This window comes from Salmo trutta, chromosome 10 (genome assembly GCF_901001165.1).
Source record: "Salmo trutta chromosome 10, fSalTru1.1, whole genome shotgun sequence".
Taxonomy (NCBI): domain Eukaryota; kingdom Metazoa; phylum Chordata; class Actinopteri; order Salmoniformes; family Salmonidae; genus Salmo; species Salmo trutta.
The window spans coordinates 38,423,805-38,441,067 of record NC_042966.1 but is presented as its reverse complement, the minus strand read 5'-3'; the positions used below and the strand labels follow the sequence as shown (position 1 = coordinate 38,441,067).

At 42.7% G+C, this 17,263-nt stretch overlaps 1 protein-coding gene across 1 annotated transcript in view; it reads right to left on the bottom strand.

Moving 5' to 3' along the window:
• Positions 1 to 16,353, bottom strand: part of LOC115201695 (dual specificity mitogen-activated protein kinase kinase 6) — a 43,444-nt gene extending 27,091 nt beyond the window's left edge. Inside the window, exons 1-2 of the mRNA XM_029765522.1 lie at positions 16,003 to 16,353; positions 338 to 404 (exon numbers count right to left, since the gene is read on the bottom strand). Of these exons, the coding sequence (XP_029621382.1) occupies positions 338 to 404; positions 16,003 to 16,093 (158 nt within the window). The 5' untranslated portion in view covers positions 16,094 to 16,353. The remainder of the gene's footprint in view (positions 1 to 337; positions 405 to 16,002) is intronic.
• Between the last annotated feature and the right edge of the window lie 910 nt (positions 16,354 to 17,263).

The window sequence follows — 17,263 nt, the reverse complement described above, 5'->3', positions numbered from 1 at the left end:
TTAATTCAGGCCGTAAAACAACACAACGTGGAATAAGTCAAGGGGTATGAATACGCTCTGAAGGCAAAGATGTACATTTTTACATTTACATTTTAGTCATTTAGCAGACGCTCTTATCCAGAGCGACTTACAGTAGTGAATGCATACATTTGTATTTTACCCCCCCCCCATACTGGTCCCCCGTGGGAATCGAACCCACAACCCTGGCGTTGCAAACACCATGCTCTACCAACTGAGACACACACACACACACACACACACACACACACACGTAAAGATGTAAATATAAATGTAAATGTTTAGATGTAAAGAAGATATTGAAGAGTGAAAGGCTTACGTAGCAGCAGCAGCAGGAGGCTGCTCAAACACTTCCTTGGAGAGCTTGAGCCCAGGCTTCCTTTTACCTGAAAGGAGAGAAATAACAGCAATGAACAACTGGTAGAACAATACAATTATACACCAACACATACACCTGAAGACAGCAATTCACATTCAACAAAGTTAGAAAGGCAGTTTGGATGATCTGAATCGTAGAAGTGGAGTTTCTTTTTTAAAATGTTACTTCTAGTAATCTGATGTCTCATCCTGCAGTGTATTTCCACTGCTGAAGGGCCCAGAGCCTGAGTCCAGCAGCCACAGCCCATCAGACACTTACGGTTGGATGCGGTGACTAACTCCAAAACCTAATTGAATGTAACAGGCCGCTGCGATTGCGAGATATGTCTGCAGCGTTGGAGCCACGCGAGTTAGAGCTCTCTACATCTGGGAGGTACTGCGCTGAACCAGTGGAAGGTTCAATGGCTCCATGCCACGGTAACAGGGCATTACGGACACTCCTGAGGGTGTGAGTGACAGGTTGCCGTCGCCGACAAAGAGTGTGTGTGTGTGTGTGTGTGTGTGTGTGTGTGTGTTTTTCACCAGAGCATCTGGATCACACCTCCCCTGACTGGACCACAGCAGCTTCCACACACACACACACACACCTGGGTTCAAGTACTATTTCAAAATCCTGTCATGTACTTTAGCTGTGCTTGATAGAGCTTGCCTGTTGCAACAGAACCAATAGAAAATCCCACAAGTGGAAACCACACCCACCTGGTACTCCAGGCAGACTAAAGCAAAACGCTCAATATATTCAAAAAGATCTCAAATAGTATTTCTAATCCTGCTCACTCACACAGCAGAGCTACACAGACACGCCCACACTTTAAAAGATCTATGTACTTACTAGGCGACGCCCACCACCTGGCTATGGGCGGTGGCGGCGTCACCTAGTAAGTACATAGATCTTTAAAGTGGAGGGAGTATACTTATGCTTCCTCCCAGGAGGAGGGAGGAAGCATATTGCCTATTGTTTTGTTTTTTTTGGCTTGATCGGAATGTTTGGGAGCGTGAGGAACTGTTTCAAGTAACTGAACATACCGTAGGTATTTGTGAGAATGCTATGCACATTGCACGCACACACAGCAGTACTTGATGGTAAACATACCTGACAATGCAACGTCTGTGCTATGATGTACTGCAGGTGCAGTTCCAGTAAGCCGTGATAAAAAGATACTCAATGAACTCAACTACAATTATTATTCACTTTTAAGAAAAATAGTCTATTTTCTATTTTATTAGGATCCCCATTAGCTGGAAAACATTAATTCCGTCACACAAAAAAAAAACACATACTGATCAAAACCTCACAAGCACAGACAAACACACACAGTCCAGCGTGCCACCACTATCTCTCTGCGCCGCTGTAACGTCCCCGTGGCCTCAATGCATGCCTCACGGTTTCCACTTTCCAAAAGCAGCTTTGTTGCACCAAAATGTCACTTTGGGCCCCTCCCACACGTATTAACACAGACAACAATAGCATCTGCAAACCGACACTAGCTAGTCTTCTAATAGGCCTACGTCTATGACTGTTTGAATGGAAATTAACCAAACCAAACCACAAAGGAGTTGTACTCTACCAACTGCAGGTTTCAGAATGTAAAAATAGGAGTTCGCTGCTCCATTCAACACCCGGAGTGTATTCAGTGATGTAGAACGTTTTATATTCATTTTATTTCTAGAGCTGGCAAACAATGCATTGAACTGAATGCTTTGCAATGTTACATCCTCTTGGACAAGCACTTAGCGCTTCCCACTGCTCCCTCAAATAGTGCTGTGACATTTTTATTTGTTCAGGGGCAGAAAGATATATTCTTACCTTGTCAGCTCGGGGATTCGATCTTGCAACCTTTCGGTTACTAATCCAACGCTCTAACCACTAGGCTACCTGCTGGTTACTAGTCCAACGCTCTAACCACTAGGTTACCTGCCGCACATTACCAAGGCTTTGCCCAAATAAAGAACTGGTGAGTGGTAATTAACATGACTGAGCACCAGGCACCACATTCATCAAGCTTTTTCCATGACTAGCCTATGCATGTCAATGCCAGGCAGGCTGGCGAGGGACTCTCTCCAGTTCATTACAAGGACTTTGCCAAAACAAAAACTGGTTAAGCACCACCAAGCTTTCTTCCATTCTGCCAGGGTATGCTACAAGGCAGGCTCTCTAACCGTTTCATTACCAACACTTTGCCAAAATGAAGAAATTGGTGAGTGGCCATGGCTGAGTACCAGGTTCCCCAGGCCATCTCCATGACTATGCATGCCATGCTGCTAAGGCTGACAGGGGATTCAGCAAAACTCCACGGTCCTCAGCCTCCAAGTCTCTGGCTCGATGGGATGGAACAAGATGCGGCACGCTCTGCGAAGACAACAGCTTCCATCTCCAGTCCACAGACACAGCCCCCTGAGATCCCTGCTGCATGCACGTCACACACTGACTTAACAGCTTACCTATACTGTAGGCTATACATTCATTTCACATTTGCATGCATGAGAGATGGGAGACATGTAAGCAAAGGGCAGCAACTCATAATGATAGAAAGAGACAGTCATGCACTGAGCTGCATGCCAAAGAATTAACTTTGCATTCACTCACACAGTCACGCAACATGTTAAAGTGGTTAGATCAGAGCCAGAGTAATTTCCAAATGGCACCCAATTCCATATAGAATCCACTACTTTTGACCAGAGAAAGAGAATAGGGCACCATTTGTGATGCAGACTTTGGCAGATTTTTCCAGAAAGAAAAATCACAAGGGACAAAACCTGCGGCAGAACAAAAAAAAAAAGAGACCCGTGATAAAACAAGTTTTGATAAAGTCATCGAAATAAAATAAAAAGTGCTGAAAACATATTGGCTCACCTTTTACAGCTGAGCTGACTAGCGCAAAAATAATATTGCGATATCGTCCAAAATAATATTGCAATAGGCCTATATTGTCATAAATATCCTGATATGTAACGGATGTATATTTTTCCACTAATCAATAAATTATATAATTTACAGTGTACAGGGCAGGAATAAGATAATACGCTGCATTGTCTGTCCTGAGCCAATAGAATATTTTCATCTCAAAAACATGTCTTCTTCAACAGGCCTTCCAAACATTACAATTCTTGTATCATATTGTCACAACTGTGAGAGGAAATTATTGCAAGCTATGCAAATACAGTTGCTGTTTTTAGTTATTCCGCATTATCTTGCACAATTTGAAGTCAAAATATTCAAAGCCTCCCCTTTAGGCTTTTTCCTCGCTGATCTCAGCATTCAATGTAGTTTGTTTTGAAATGCAACCTAATTAAAAGTAGTATATCATTCCCAGTGAGTTGCAGCACATGGGCTGAAGACAAGTATGTTGTGAGATGCCAGCAAGAGGTCACTGGGGAGAAGCTCTCTCTCTCAAAGATTTAGCGTCAGGGGTGAAGACGGCAAAACTAAAATACCAGCGAGAAGTACTGAAGCCAAAGAAGAGACAATTGAAGGAGTCTTTGCCCTGCTGTCTTTGCCACACCTAATGTTAACATGAAATACCACCAACCAAGCAGGTCTTGTAATCGGTTTCCTTCAGCATGTAACGAAGCCAGGGGAAACATGTCCTGTCAGAGACGGCATGCTAACAGCCAGGGGACTATGCCAGAGCGATGTGTGCTGAAACCAAGGCGGCCTCAGAGTGAGTGCTTTGAGCACTGTAAATCTGGAGCAAAAGCTTTAGTGTGAGAGTGCAGCCAGACAGGCCCATGCCCAGCCATGCTGATAATAAACCCAGGATGGCATTCAAAGCAGGCGGAACCAACCAACCCCGCTCATTCTCACTCTTCCAAACCCACACACACACGCATGCCGGGAATTCCAACAATCCCAAAAGTCCCTCAATGGAATTACACAGACCCAGAGGAAGAAAGATGAATCAGACATCCGCGAGAGGGATGGCAGGAAGGCGAGAGGGAGTGAGGGAACGAGAGATGGGGGGGGGGGGGGGGGGCAGCCATGGAGTGGAAAAGAGAGACAGGGCAAAGAAATGGAGACAGGAGTTATTTTCATCCCATCTCTCTCTTGAGCCTGCGGCTGTTATGCCACTTCTGACCATCCTGGCAGTCTGAGATACCATACACTTTCAAAGATGTCAGATACATATGGATCCATTAGGTTACAGCTGTTATATTATGAAGCTCTTTTGGGAACCATGTCTTCACCAGCAGTCACATGGCGATACACTTCCTACACGGCTGGGGTTGACTTAAACGATACTGACGGCAGTGCTCTGCGTGCTGAGGGTATCAGCTCCAGGTCACAGCAGAGCACAGTGCTGCCTAAGTAGCGGTTAACTAGGTCGGCAGCTAACTTCACCTCCATGACTACAACATGAGATCACTGCTCAACTATGGGGGTATGCGATCTTCAGATCCTATTTAGTACACCTGGTTTTAGACCACATCTGCAAGAGTATGAAGAATGGGCCAAAGCAATAGTAAGATCAAGTGGATAACTTGTAAATGAAGGGAAGCACCGCCGTAACAGTTGTTGGCCTGGTAGCAGCCTAACATGAGCTAGCATTAATTAGGATTCCAAGCGTTGCAGCCTGCAAACTCTCTCATAGCATATTGTCACAGAATGTAGGTCTGGTTGAGGCCTGGTTGAGTTGGCCAGGCTTCAGCAGGATGTAGGTTCTACTGGCCTGGTTGAGTTGGCCAGGCTACAGCAGGATGTAGGTCCTAGTGGCCTGGTTGAGTTGGCCAAGGCTTCAGCAGGATGTAGGCCTAGTGGCCTGGGTGAGTTGGCCAAGGCTTCAGCAGGATGTAGGCTTAGTGGCCTGGTTGAGTTGGCCAGGCTACTGCAGGATGTAGGTCCGACTGGCCTGGTTGAGTTGGCCAGGCTACAGCAGGATGTAGACCAAGTGACCTGGTTGAGTTGGCCAGGCTACAACAGGATGTAGGCCTAGTGGCCTGGTTGAGTTGGCTGGATGTGAGAGGCTAGGGTGTTACAGTCCAGAAAGAAGGAAAGAAAACAAATTTGTCCCCGAGATTAGATGACACACAATCTGTGGAACTGCAGGGCCATTTCTTCCAGTTACTTACAGTTGAAGTTGGAAATTGACATACACTTAGGTTGGAGTCATTAAAACTCATTTTTCAACCACTCCACGCATTTCTTGTTAACAAAATATAGTTTTGGCAAGTCGGTTAGGACATCTACTTTGTGCATGACAGAAGTATTTTTTCCAACAATTGTTTACAGACAGCTTATTTGATTTAAATCACAATTCCAGTGGATCAGAAGTTTACATACACTAAGTTGACTGTGCCTTTAAACAGCTTGGAAAATTCCAGAAAACGATGTCATGGCTTTAGAAGCTTCTGATAGGCTAAATGGCATCATTGGTGTCAATTGGGGGTGTACCTGTTGATGTATTTCAAGGCCTACCTTCAAACTCAGTGCCTCTTTGCTTGACATCATGAGAAAATCAAAAGAAATCAGCCAAGCCCTCAGAAAAAGAATTGTAGACCTTCACAAGTCTGGTTCATCCTTGGGAGCAATTTCCAAACGCCTGAAGGTACCACGTTCAACAGTACGCAAGTATAAACACCATGGGACCACGCAGCCGTCATTTTGCTCAGGAAGGAGACGCGTTCTGTCTCCTAGAGATGAACGTACTTTCGTGCAAAAAGTGCAAATCAATCCCAGAACAACAGCAAAGGACCTTGTGAAGATGCTGGACGAAACAGGTACAAAAGTATCTATAGCCACGGTAAAACAAGTCCTATAGCGACATAATCTGAAAGGTCGCTCAGCAAGGAAGAAGCCACTGCTCCAAAACCGCAATAAAAAAGCCAGACTACGGTTTGCAACTGCACATGGGGACAAAGATTGTACTTTTTGGAGAAATGTCCTCTGGTCTGATGAAACAAAAATAGAACTGTTTGGCCACAATGACCATCGTTATGTTTGGAGGAAAAAGGGGGAGGCTTGCAAGCCGAACACCACCCCAACCGTGAAGCACGGGTGTGGCAGCATCATGTTGTGGGGGTGCTTTGCTGCAGGAGGGACTGGTGCACTTCACAAAATAGATGGCTCATGAGGAGGAAAATTATGTGGATATAATTGAAGCAACATCAAGACATCAGTCAGGAAGTTAAAGCTTGGTTCCAAATGGGTCTTCCAAATGGACAATGACCCCAAGCATACTTCCAAAGTTGTGGCAAAATGGCTTAAGGACAACAAAGTCAAGGTATTGGAGTGGCCATCACAAAGCCCTGACCGCAAACCTATCGAAAATTTGTGGGCAGAACTGAAAAAGCATGTGCGAGCAAGGAGGCCTACAAACCTGGCTCAGTTACACCAGCTCTGTCAGGAGGAATGGGCCAAAATTCACCCAATTTATTGTGGGAAGCTTGTGGAAGGCTACCCAAAACATTTGACCCAAGTTAAAACAATTTAAATGCTACCAAATATTTGAATGCTACCAAATACTAATTGAGTTTATGTAAACTTCTGACCTACTGGGAATGTGATGAAAGAAATAAAAGCTGAAATAAATCACTCTACTATTATTCTGACATTTCACATTCTTAAAATAAAGTGGTGATTCTAACTGACCTAAAACAGGGAATTCTTACTTGGATTAAATGTCAGGAATTGTGAAAAACTGAGTTTAAATGTTTTTGGCTAAGGTGTATGTAAACTCCCAACTTCAACTGTATATGGTGCCAAGTGGACCAGGTGACGTCCTGTTTTATTCAATAGTACACCCACACGCACCACAAGTGGCTGGAGAGTCGAGAGAGAGATGTTTACGTAGCACATGGGAATGTGTGAAACGAACTCCTGAACCTACAGTGAGAGAAAAAAGTATTTGATCCCCTGCTGATTTTATACGTTTGCCCACTGACAAAGAAATTATCAGTCTATAATTTTAATGGTAGGTTTATTTGAACAGTGAGAGACAGAATAACAACAAAAAAATCCTGAAAAACACATGTCAAAAATGTTATAAATTGATTTGCATTTTAATGAGGGAAATAAGTATTTGACCCCCTCTCAATCAGAAAGATTTCTGGCTCCCAGGTGTCTTTTATACAGGTAACGAGCTGAGATTAGGAGCACACTCTTAAAGGGAGTGCTCCTAATCTCAGTTTGTTACCTGTAAAAAAGGCACCTGTCCACAGAAGCAATCAATCAATCAGATTCCAAACTCTCCACCATGGCCAAGACCAAAGAGCTCTCCAAGGATGTCAGGGACAAGATTGTAGACCTACACAAGGCTGGAATGGGCTACAAGACCATCGCCAAGCAGCTTGGTGAGAAGGTGACAACAGTTGGTGTGATTATTCGCAAATGGAAGAAACACAAAAGAACTGTCAATATCCCTCGGCCTGGGGCTCCATGCAAGATCTCACCTCGTGGAGTTGTAATGATCATGAGAACGGTGAGGAATCAGTACAGAACTACACGGGAGGATCTTGTCAATGATCCAAGGCAGCTGGGACCATAGTCACCAAGAAAACAATTGGTAACACAATTAATCCCATAGAAAATCTGTGGAGGAAGCTGAAGGTTCGAGTTGCCAAACGTCAGCCTCGAAACCTTAATGACTTGGAGAAGATCTGCAAAGAGGAGTGGGACAAAATCCCTCCTGAGATGTGTGCAAACCTGGTGGCCAACTACAAGAAACGTCTGACCTCTGTGAATGCCACAGGTTTTGCCACCAAGTACTAAGTCATGTTTGCAGAGGGGGTCAAATACTTATTTCCCTCATTAGAATGCAAATCAATTTATAACAGTTTTGACATGCGTTTTTCTGGATTTTTCTGTTGTTATTCTGTCTCTCACTGTTCAAATAAACCTACCATTAAAATGATAGACTGATCATGTCTTTGTCAGTGGGCAAACGTACAAAATCAGCAGGGGATCAAATACTTTTTTCCCCTCACTGTATAGTGTCCCCACCTGCATCAGTGAATAGTTCGCTTTTTTGCGTGGCTCCAACTGGTAAGACGTTTCAGGAGGGCGATCATAGGTGCTAGGAAGGCAGAAGTCCTGGGTTTGAGCCTCGGTGTGAGCCGAAGCAGGAAGTCACAGTACTCGCTAAGGAAGCAGCGTAACATCCATTACATTTATAAAACCCTAACAGGAGTGTTGTTAACGTGCAAGTTAGACCACCATTTCTTTTTAGCTGGGTTTCACATAATTAAAAGCACTTCCTATTCAAATCCAGGCACTTTTCCCAATCACCATTTTAAAAACATGGATCAAAATGTCTTGTCTATTTACCTCCAGAAAGCTTGTCTGTCCCACATCCAGAGTACTGTCATACCATCCCAAATGGCACCCTATTCCCTATATAGTGCACATATTTTCCCTAAGTAGTGCACTATGTAGGAAATAGGGTGCCATTTGGGATGCATTTACTGTGGGATAGCATGCCATGCGATGAGATGTACTCTCTCGGTGGTAACCGGAGAGCAGTAATTTGCAGGTCATCAAGCTTTCTTTTTCTCAGTGTGCTAGCTGGGGGGATTTAAGAGAGATCACTTTATTGGTCAATTGCACACAAGGTCCAACTGGTAATCAGGCAGGGGGCAGCTAAGTGCACTGCCACCCAAATGCTTTAATATCAAAACACCTTTGATCCATCCATGATGACAATGGCTAGGCTTATTTATTGAATCCAGCAGAGCCAGGGAGCCAAAGTTCACCCTCTATCTTGATAGGCTGGGTTTAAACAGGCAGGCCAATTCTGATCTTTTAACACTAATTGGTCTTTTGACCAATCAGATCAGCTCTTGCCAATAATTGGGCAAAAGATCCGAATTTAGATGCATGTGTAAACGCAGCCATAGAGGAACCAAGAAATGTTGTTTCAGACACATGACATTGATTTACTAAAACATACATTAACTCTATAGCCCATCAGACACACCAAACTGATTGTCCTAAAAACGTCCCTTCAGTAAAATAAAAGGTTAAATAAAAACAATAGGTTTATAGTTGCAGGGAGGGAGGTAATGCCAGGAGAAATGTGTCAGCCGCGTCAATGACGTGTAGAGAAAGCTGATTGCTTATTCAGGAAGCCTGATGAGGTTTTCAAGAGCAATGTTACGATTCAGCTGTGATTCATTGAATGTATTATTTTGACCTGCTTGATGTGCATTAAAGATCAGCTACAGAGTAGATGCAGACTTCTTCCCCTTCCCCTTTGAGATCAGGGAGCAAGAAAACACTGTCGGAGACCTGCTGTGATCGCATTCACCGCGGGGTGGCTGGCTCCAGGCAGGATGAATGAAGACGAGACTAGATTTATGCTCCTATCAGAGAGCTCCAGCACAGAGATAGTCACAGAGAGCTCAAGGCTCGTGAAGATGCATTTGTCATATTAACCCTGTGGAGCCATCTACTGTCTTGTATTGCAATCTGACTAAGTTGTACTTTTCTGTTGACATTTATTTGCCAACCGCTGTCCTGACACATCAAGCTTTATCCTGCACAGATGGCTTGGTGTGGTGGTCTCCGGCAATTCCACGATAACGGACTTGAGCTTTGATTCATTTTTATATTCAAATGTATGCCAAAACAAACCATTGATTTGAAAGTTTAGCAAACCATACAACTCTATGCACAAGGAATACTTAACAATTTCCACTGAAAATGTTACAAAAACGATTTTAAATGGAAGAAATATGCAGATGCAAACTTTGGTAATGAAAATACAGTAAAATCCCCCTCAGGTTTACACGACCACGTTTTCCAAAAACGGCTGAATATCTGCTACGAATTAAGATGAAAAAAAAATGTCTGCAGAAAGAATGGGGTGTCAGCTATGACATGACACCTCGAGTTAGAAAAATCTATTTTGGTTATTGAACTACAGTATGTGAAGTGGATTTACACCCGGTAACGGAATTACCGTACCGGAATTACATCATGGGTCCCTGATCTGTTAAGGATATGAATGTCATTCTCCTCATGTTTCACAAGTTTGGACATCACAGTAAAGCAGAGTAGAGTTCAGTACATTAAAGTAGAGTATAGTTCAGTACATGCCCTCTTGCAGACAGTGTTATTATGTTGGAATTTGAGTAGACATTTCTATTCCTGCTGCTACATCTTGATTTTGTAACTGTGTAAGTTGTTACTGTACTAGGGAGCATGATGCATGCCGGATTGTGAATCAATGTGCTAAATCTGCAAGAAGTCGGTCCGAACAGCAACAACATTCTTAGCAACGGTTACAGAAACGTTTTACTTGCTATGACTGAAATGTGATTCTTTATCTACCTTAGTTGAATGCACTGACTGTAAGTCCCTTTGGATAAGAGTGTCTACTGAATTGCTTAAATGTAAATGTGAAAATGAACATACCAAAATGAACTGCAAAGCCCACTGGGTATTATTATTGGCCTTGCTCCATGGTGGAGTTCATTAGAATAATACTCAGCATGCATTGCAATTGTTCATTTTTACATACACATTTAGAATACACTATTATCAGCCCATAGCGCAAATCAAACTTCTGATACCAATGCAGGTTGAAAGGGAGCCAAAAAAATAATAATTGTACAGAAAAAAGATTTTCAAAAAATACAAATTAAAGCCTTCAAAAGTATCTTATTGCAAAATACATTGGAGTGTAGTTCAGTCCAGTGTAATACAAAGTACAAATACTCAGAAGTAATGAAATACATACAGTGCCTTCAGAAAGTATTCAAAGTGGAATTATGTTTTTAGAAATGTTTAGAAATGTATAAAAAAATGAAAAGCTGAAATGTCTTTAGTCAAAGTGTTATGTTCGGGACAAATCTAACACATTCCTGTGAACCACTCTCCATATTGTCAAGCATAGTGGCTGCATCATGTCATGGGTATGCTTGTAAACGTCAAGTACTGGAGAGTTTTTCAGGATAAAAAAAAATGAATGGAATGGAGCTAAGCACAGGCAAAATCCTAGAGGAAAACCTGGTTAGTCTTCTTTCCACCAGACACTGGGAGATGAATTCACCTTTCAGCAGGACAATAATCTAAAACGCAAGGCCAAACCTACACTGGACTTGTTTACCAAGAAGACAGTGAATGTTCCTGAGTGGCCGAGTTACAGTTTTGACTTAAATCTACTTGAAAATCTATGGAAAGACCTGAAAATGGTTGTCTAGCAATGATCAATTTTACAGAACTTGAAGAATTTTTTAAAGGATAAATGAGAAAATGTTGCACAATCCAGGTGTGGAATGCTCTGAGAGACTTACCCAGAAAGACTCACAGCTGTAATCGCTACCAAAGGTGGTTCTACAAGTTTCAATGTCAGAAGTACAGTGAAATGCCTTTCTAGCAAAAAAAGTACTGATTCAGGGGTGTGAACGCTTATGTAAATGATATATATATATATATATATATATATATATTTCTGTTGAAATTTTCAACAAATGTGCAAACATTTCTAAATATATATATATATATATATATATATTTTGTCATTATGGGGTATTGTGTCTAGATGGGTGAGAGAAAAAAAAATGTAATCAATTTTCAATTCAAGCTGTAAAACAACAACTTGTGGAATAAGTCTAGGCCCTAGACTTATTCCACAAGTTGTCTTACAGCTTTATACCCCTAGACTCTAGGGGTATAAATACCTTATGAAGGCACTGTATTTCAAATATATGTAACAAATACTTTCCATCTCTGCACACACACACACACAACACACTTAGTGGATCATCAGCTAACAATGCAGTGAACAATCCTACTGTTATTGCAGCAGAAAGCCACTATAGGCTTGGAACAGGACCAACAATAGGCCCGTCGAAACAGCAAATTTACTATCTGTGCAGCTGAAAACGATGCAGGGTCTATTTGCATGACAAATGGGGTGTTTGTGCAGGCCAGGCTGGGGCAAGAGGGTCGGCTGAGGCTGGGCTACAGTGGCAGACGGCAGAGGACAGGGACACGCACTGAGCGGGCCACTGACTGGCTGACTTGCTGCCATCACCATCCCCAGTGTCACAGCACAGTACAACAGACAATGACGAAAGCACAACGGTCCGTCTCTGGGCCAAACTGCATTTTTTTTATATAAAGACTCACAGCATCATTTACTCCCTAGTCCCTACTGACATGACGGAAACACACGTTGTAATAGATGTGTCTGGTAGCCCCCCCCCCCTTTTGTAAACCCATCCTAGCCTAGGCCTGACACTCACATGCACTTTTCTTGCACAACAATTAGAGCAGGAGCCAGTATCACTTGCAGAATATCTAAATTCTTGATCAATTCTTTGGCATTTGCTATCACAGCATTTGAGGTTTTTTTATGCATTTCCAGAGTCCTTACTAAAGAAAATAACATATGTATCTGCAAGGCAAGCTCACACTACAACGTCTGGTGTGCAGCATTTCTAACAATGGAAATACTCAATGGAAACCGTTGCAGGCATTTTATTTTGCACAGATTAAACAAAAGTGTGAACACAGTGTTCCGTCTTAATATCACATAAAAGTTCCAAACCAGCCGAGTCCATAAATTAAAATATGGCTTTGTATTAACCACATAGAAAGCGTCCACCTAATCATTAGCTGCAACACCAGTGTGTGTGTGGGGGGGTTGACGTTTCACCTGTATTGACAGAAGCCCACAGGTAAAGGTAAACATTGCTGCCAATCAAGGGCGAGCCACTAGCTGGTCATATCCTGTACAGCCAGCCAGAGTGTGTGCTGTGCGTGTGCGTTGCAGGTGTAGAAAGCTGTGCGTTGTTGTGATTCTGGATGGCCAGATAGCTAGAAACAAAGACAAGAAGCTACTATGGTGGGGGTTCGTAGGTGGCTTGTTTCAGCTAGTTGTATTTAAGTGTTTTTAGGCGTTTTGATTCATACCAAGTCTGACAATATGGGAAAAATTCGATAGCTAAGTAACTAATAACTGTAATGATGCATTTCAGCGACAACAAGTGCTTATTGTGCAAATGTATTTAAGTTTTCAAGAAACATTGGAGACTAAATATACTTTATATGTTGTCAATAATCCCATGATTCTAAGCCAACCCTGTCCGTTTGGCGCCGAAGATACGCAAGCATCGGCTTGGTTGCTAAACACACCGTCATGTGTCGTTTGTACATTCACGTGTGTGTGTGTTTGGTGGGGGATTACGAGCAAAACATTTACTTCAACAAAACAGGTGTGTAACCTGTTAGTTACGCAATAATCTAACCTGAGCCTCGGACTGTGAAAACCAACCATCTGCAATTGGAGAGCCCATACTAGACGACCTCACAACAAAGTAGTTGGATACGTTCCAAATGACACCCTATTCCCTATGTAGTGCACTACTTTAGACCAGCACCCGTTGGGCTTAAGTCAAAAGAAGTGCACTATTCAGGGAACATGGGTGTCATTTGGGACACATCCAATAATAGCCCTCCTGGCTATGCAAATCTTATTCAAGTCATACGCATGTTTCTCCTTGATGATCTGTTAAAATAGATGTTTGCCTTGGCCTTGGGAATGCAGTAGGGTCCACTAAGTGCAGAGGCCTGCAGCTATGGGACATGTGCATCCTTTACACCATTCCAATTGCAGATGGTTGGGCTGAGTGTCTGCGGATTTTCACTTCTCCCTTTGTTCTTCATTGATCAAGTAAGGCCACTGATTAGTTAAGAACTCCACTGTCTAGGTGGAAAGTGGAAAGGAATCATCCAATGAATGAGTTTAGATGGATCGGAGTAACAGGACAATTAGGCCTATGTTGTGAAAACGCTAAAAATACTCTCTGAAAATATTCATCAGGGGTGTCAAAACTCATTCCATGGAGGTACGAGACAAGTGACTTGTGTTTTTTTGTCAACGTGTGTCCAATTAAGACCAAGACAACCAGGTGAGGGGAGTTTCTAATTGATCAGTGACCTTAATTGATTAATTAATCAAGCACAACGGAGATCAATAGCAATACATTCCAGAGGGTTATAGAGATTGTCTCTAGGTCTAGTCTTCTTGTTCAGTGGTCCACCTCGAGAGAAACTGTTAAGCAAGAAACAAACGAGAATGACTGTCGATAGACACGTAATACAGTGGCAAGCTGTTCTTTCTCTTGCTAGCACAGAAGCTGTACCTGCTGCGTGCCGACCCGGTAGCCACGAACCTACTGATTATACTTGTAGAATTGCAATGCTCATCAGTAGCCAACAACTTGACTTTGAGCCACATGGGGGAGCCAAAAAAAGGAAAGAGAGGGCATTTTCTCCGTACATCCATAGATGAGCCAGTCAGACTTCATATGCAATGTGGGCTATGGGATGGTAGCTAGCTTAGTGCAGAGACGCAATGCACTGAATACTTCCTCCAAGCTAGCTAACCACCGGAGCAGGTATTGACATTAGAATTAAATCACAATGGATTAGCTAGCATCCATGTAACAGCTGCTGAGTTAGTGCAGTGGCCTTAGCTAGCGAATATGCTAACGTTAGCTAGCTAAACATTTGACTATGGGCTGGACTGGCAGTATGGGATTATGGCGAGTTAATTAAATCGTTTCTTCGTCATCTTGCTAGGTAATTATACACCTGTGGCCATCTGGCTAGTATCAACAAGGGTTTTCTACAAAATAGCAACATTTGAGCAGATAGCTTGGAATCTAGACCATAAGCAATACACACAGCTATGCATTGCCAAATAAAAAAATAAAAAAAACTCTGCCATCTTCTGCTTAGTAGCATTTTAACCAGGCTGAGTGGCTGACAACTTCCAAGGTCTTTGCTGTGTGAACACAAGAGATTGACTGCAGGCACTCTTCACGGGTACTAAGTACTGTCAGCAGGTAACCATTTGGCAATCCTACCTGTGTCTGAGCTTTTACTTGGTGAATGTGGCAGGGATGTTTTGCTTGGAGACTCGTATTTTAAATAGCCTACTGCCCTGTTTCTTGAACTGTTCACCTCAGTACAGTAGACTTAAATACAGCAAATCTATATTTAGCTTTTTACAAATGTCTACCTAGGTCTATAGGCGTCCCAATAATTTCCATTATGCACCACTAACAGTGAAAATAAAACTGCATTTAATGAAATTGTCAGAAGAACTTCAGTGTGATTATCCTGAGCAGTTTGAACTGAACTTAACCAATTGAAAGCTACATGTTGTCACATTGTAATCGTGTCCCCTGACTCCCCGTTTTACAACGCACGTACTGTAATTGTAAAGTTTACAGTTAATCGATACACTGCAATAAATGCATTTGATTCATTACCTTGCAAAGGCAACATCTCGTCGAAATGTGCATGTGACCGTACATGCTTTATATAAAAGGCGTTGCAATATGTCTGCAGGGAGTTGCTGACTATGTGACAGCTTTAATTAGGTTATAACATCCCTGGTACAAGAGGACTGCAAATACCATCAACATGAGCAAAAAGCATCTAGCTATTATATGCTGAGAGTAGACAGACAGACAGACTCGTTTTACCAGGAACTCTGCAAAGGGGAAGATCTAAACAGGAAATGCAACTGACCCTTTTACCGCATAAACTTTAACATGCATTGACGATATTCAACCTGCAGCAATGCACATTGCAGACAATGCATAACTAATTGCATTTCAGTCGTTTTGCACAGATCGCATGTAATATAGTCTTACCTCCCTTTGGCTGAGACATTTCCCCTTTGCTTTGATGGGGGGGAGGGGATGCACTAGAGACTTTGCCTTCTTTCTCACTCCCTCCCTCCATCGCACTCGCACCGAAGCTTGCTTCAGCGGCTTGCTTTGCAACAAGGATGCAGAATACAAGCCGCGATCTTCATGCACTTGGAGCCTTTTTGCGTCTGAACCGTGTGTGTCCGTGCAAAGAGCAATATTACAATTGCACACCTTGCAAAACGGTCAGGAAACGGGTCGTTTTGCAATGGCACTGCAAATAATTCTCAGCGGCACTTACATAATGGGCCACGGCTGGCAGCTGAAAGCTCCTAACTTGGATCAGAGAGTGAGTGGCATTGGCCTATATTACGAACGTTCTTCCTGCTTGGGCGTAAAGGATGGTGGGAACTGTAGTCCATACTGTAGTTATGCGTACTGTATTACAGTATTGTATTACTTTATTACAGTATCTGAGTACGGCTATGTGTGATCAATGATCCGCATGTTTTCTTGTAGGCTAAATACAACATATTCATTTCAAGTGTATTATGATTTACATGAAATGAAACTTGAAGTTCCACTTTTGTTTGCACTCATATGCCGACATATTCAATAACAATAGGCATAGGCTACTTGTAATACATCACTCTTAAATATTGGAAACACAAACGCAGTCAATCTGTCCTGGAATAACTTTGCTTTACTGAATAGTACCGCAAGCAAGAGATATCATCAACGGTAATGTCAATGAAGAGGAAACAGATATTATCAACCTCCTCCTTTTGGGTATAATAGCACAGAGAAATAGCTTTTAAAACAGCGCTAAAGCAAAGCTTGTAAGACATATTGATCTTGAATATACATACTGTACAAAATGTTATCAAACAGGTATTGTCTGCTATCCATTTATTCCATACATTGCAGACATGCTGGTTGGTTGCAGACGTGATGGGATTGGTTGGTTGGCTGGCAGGTTGGTTGCAGACATAATGGGGTTGGCTGGTTGATTGGCCGGTTGGTTGGTTGGTTGGTTGGTTGGCTGGTTGGTTGGTTGCAGACATGATTTGGTTGGTTGGTTGGTTGGTTGGTTGGTTGGTTGGTTGGTTGGTTGGTTGGTTGCAGACATGATGGGGTTGGTTGGTTACAGACATGATGGGGTTGGTTGGTTGGTTGGTTACAGACATGATGGGGTTGGTTGGTTGGAGACATGATGGGGTTGGTTGGTTGGTTGGTTGGTTGGTTGGTTGGTTGGTTACAGACA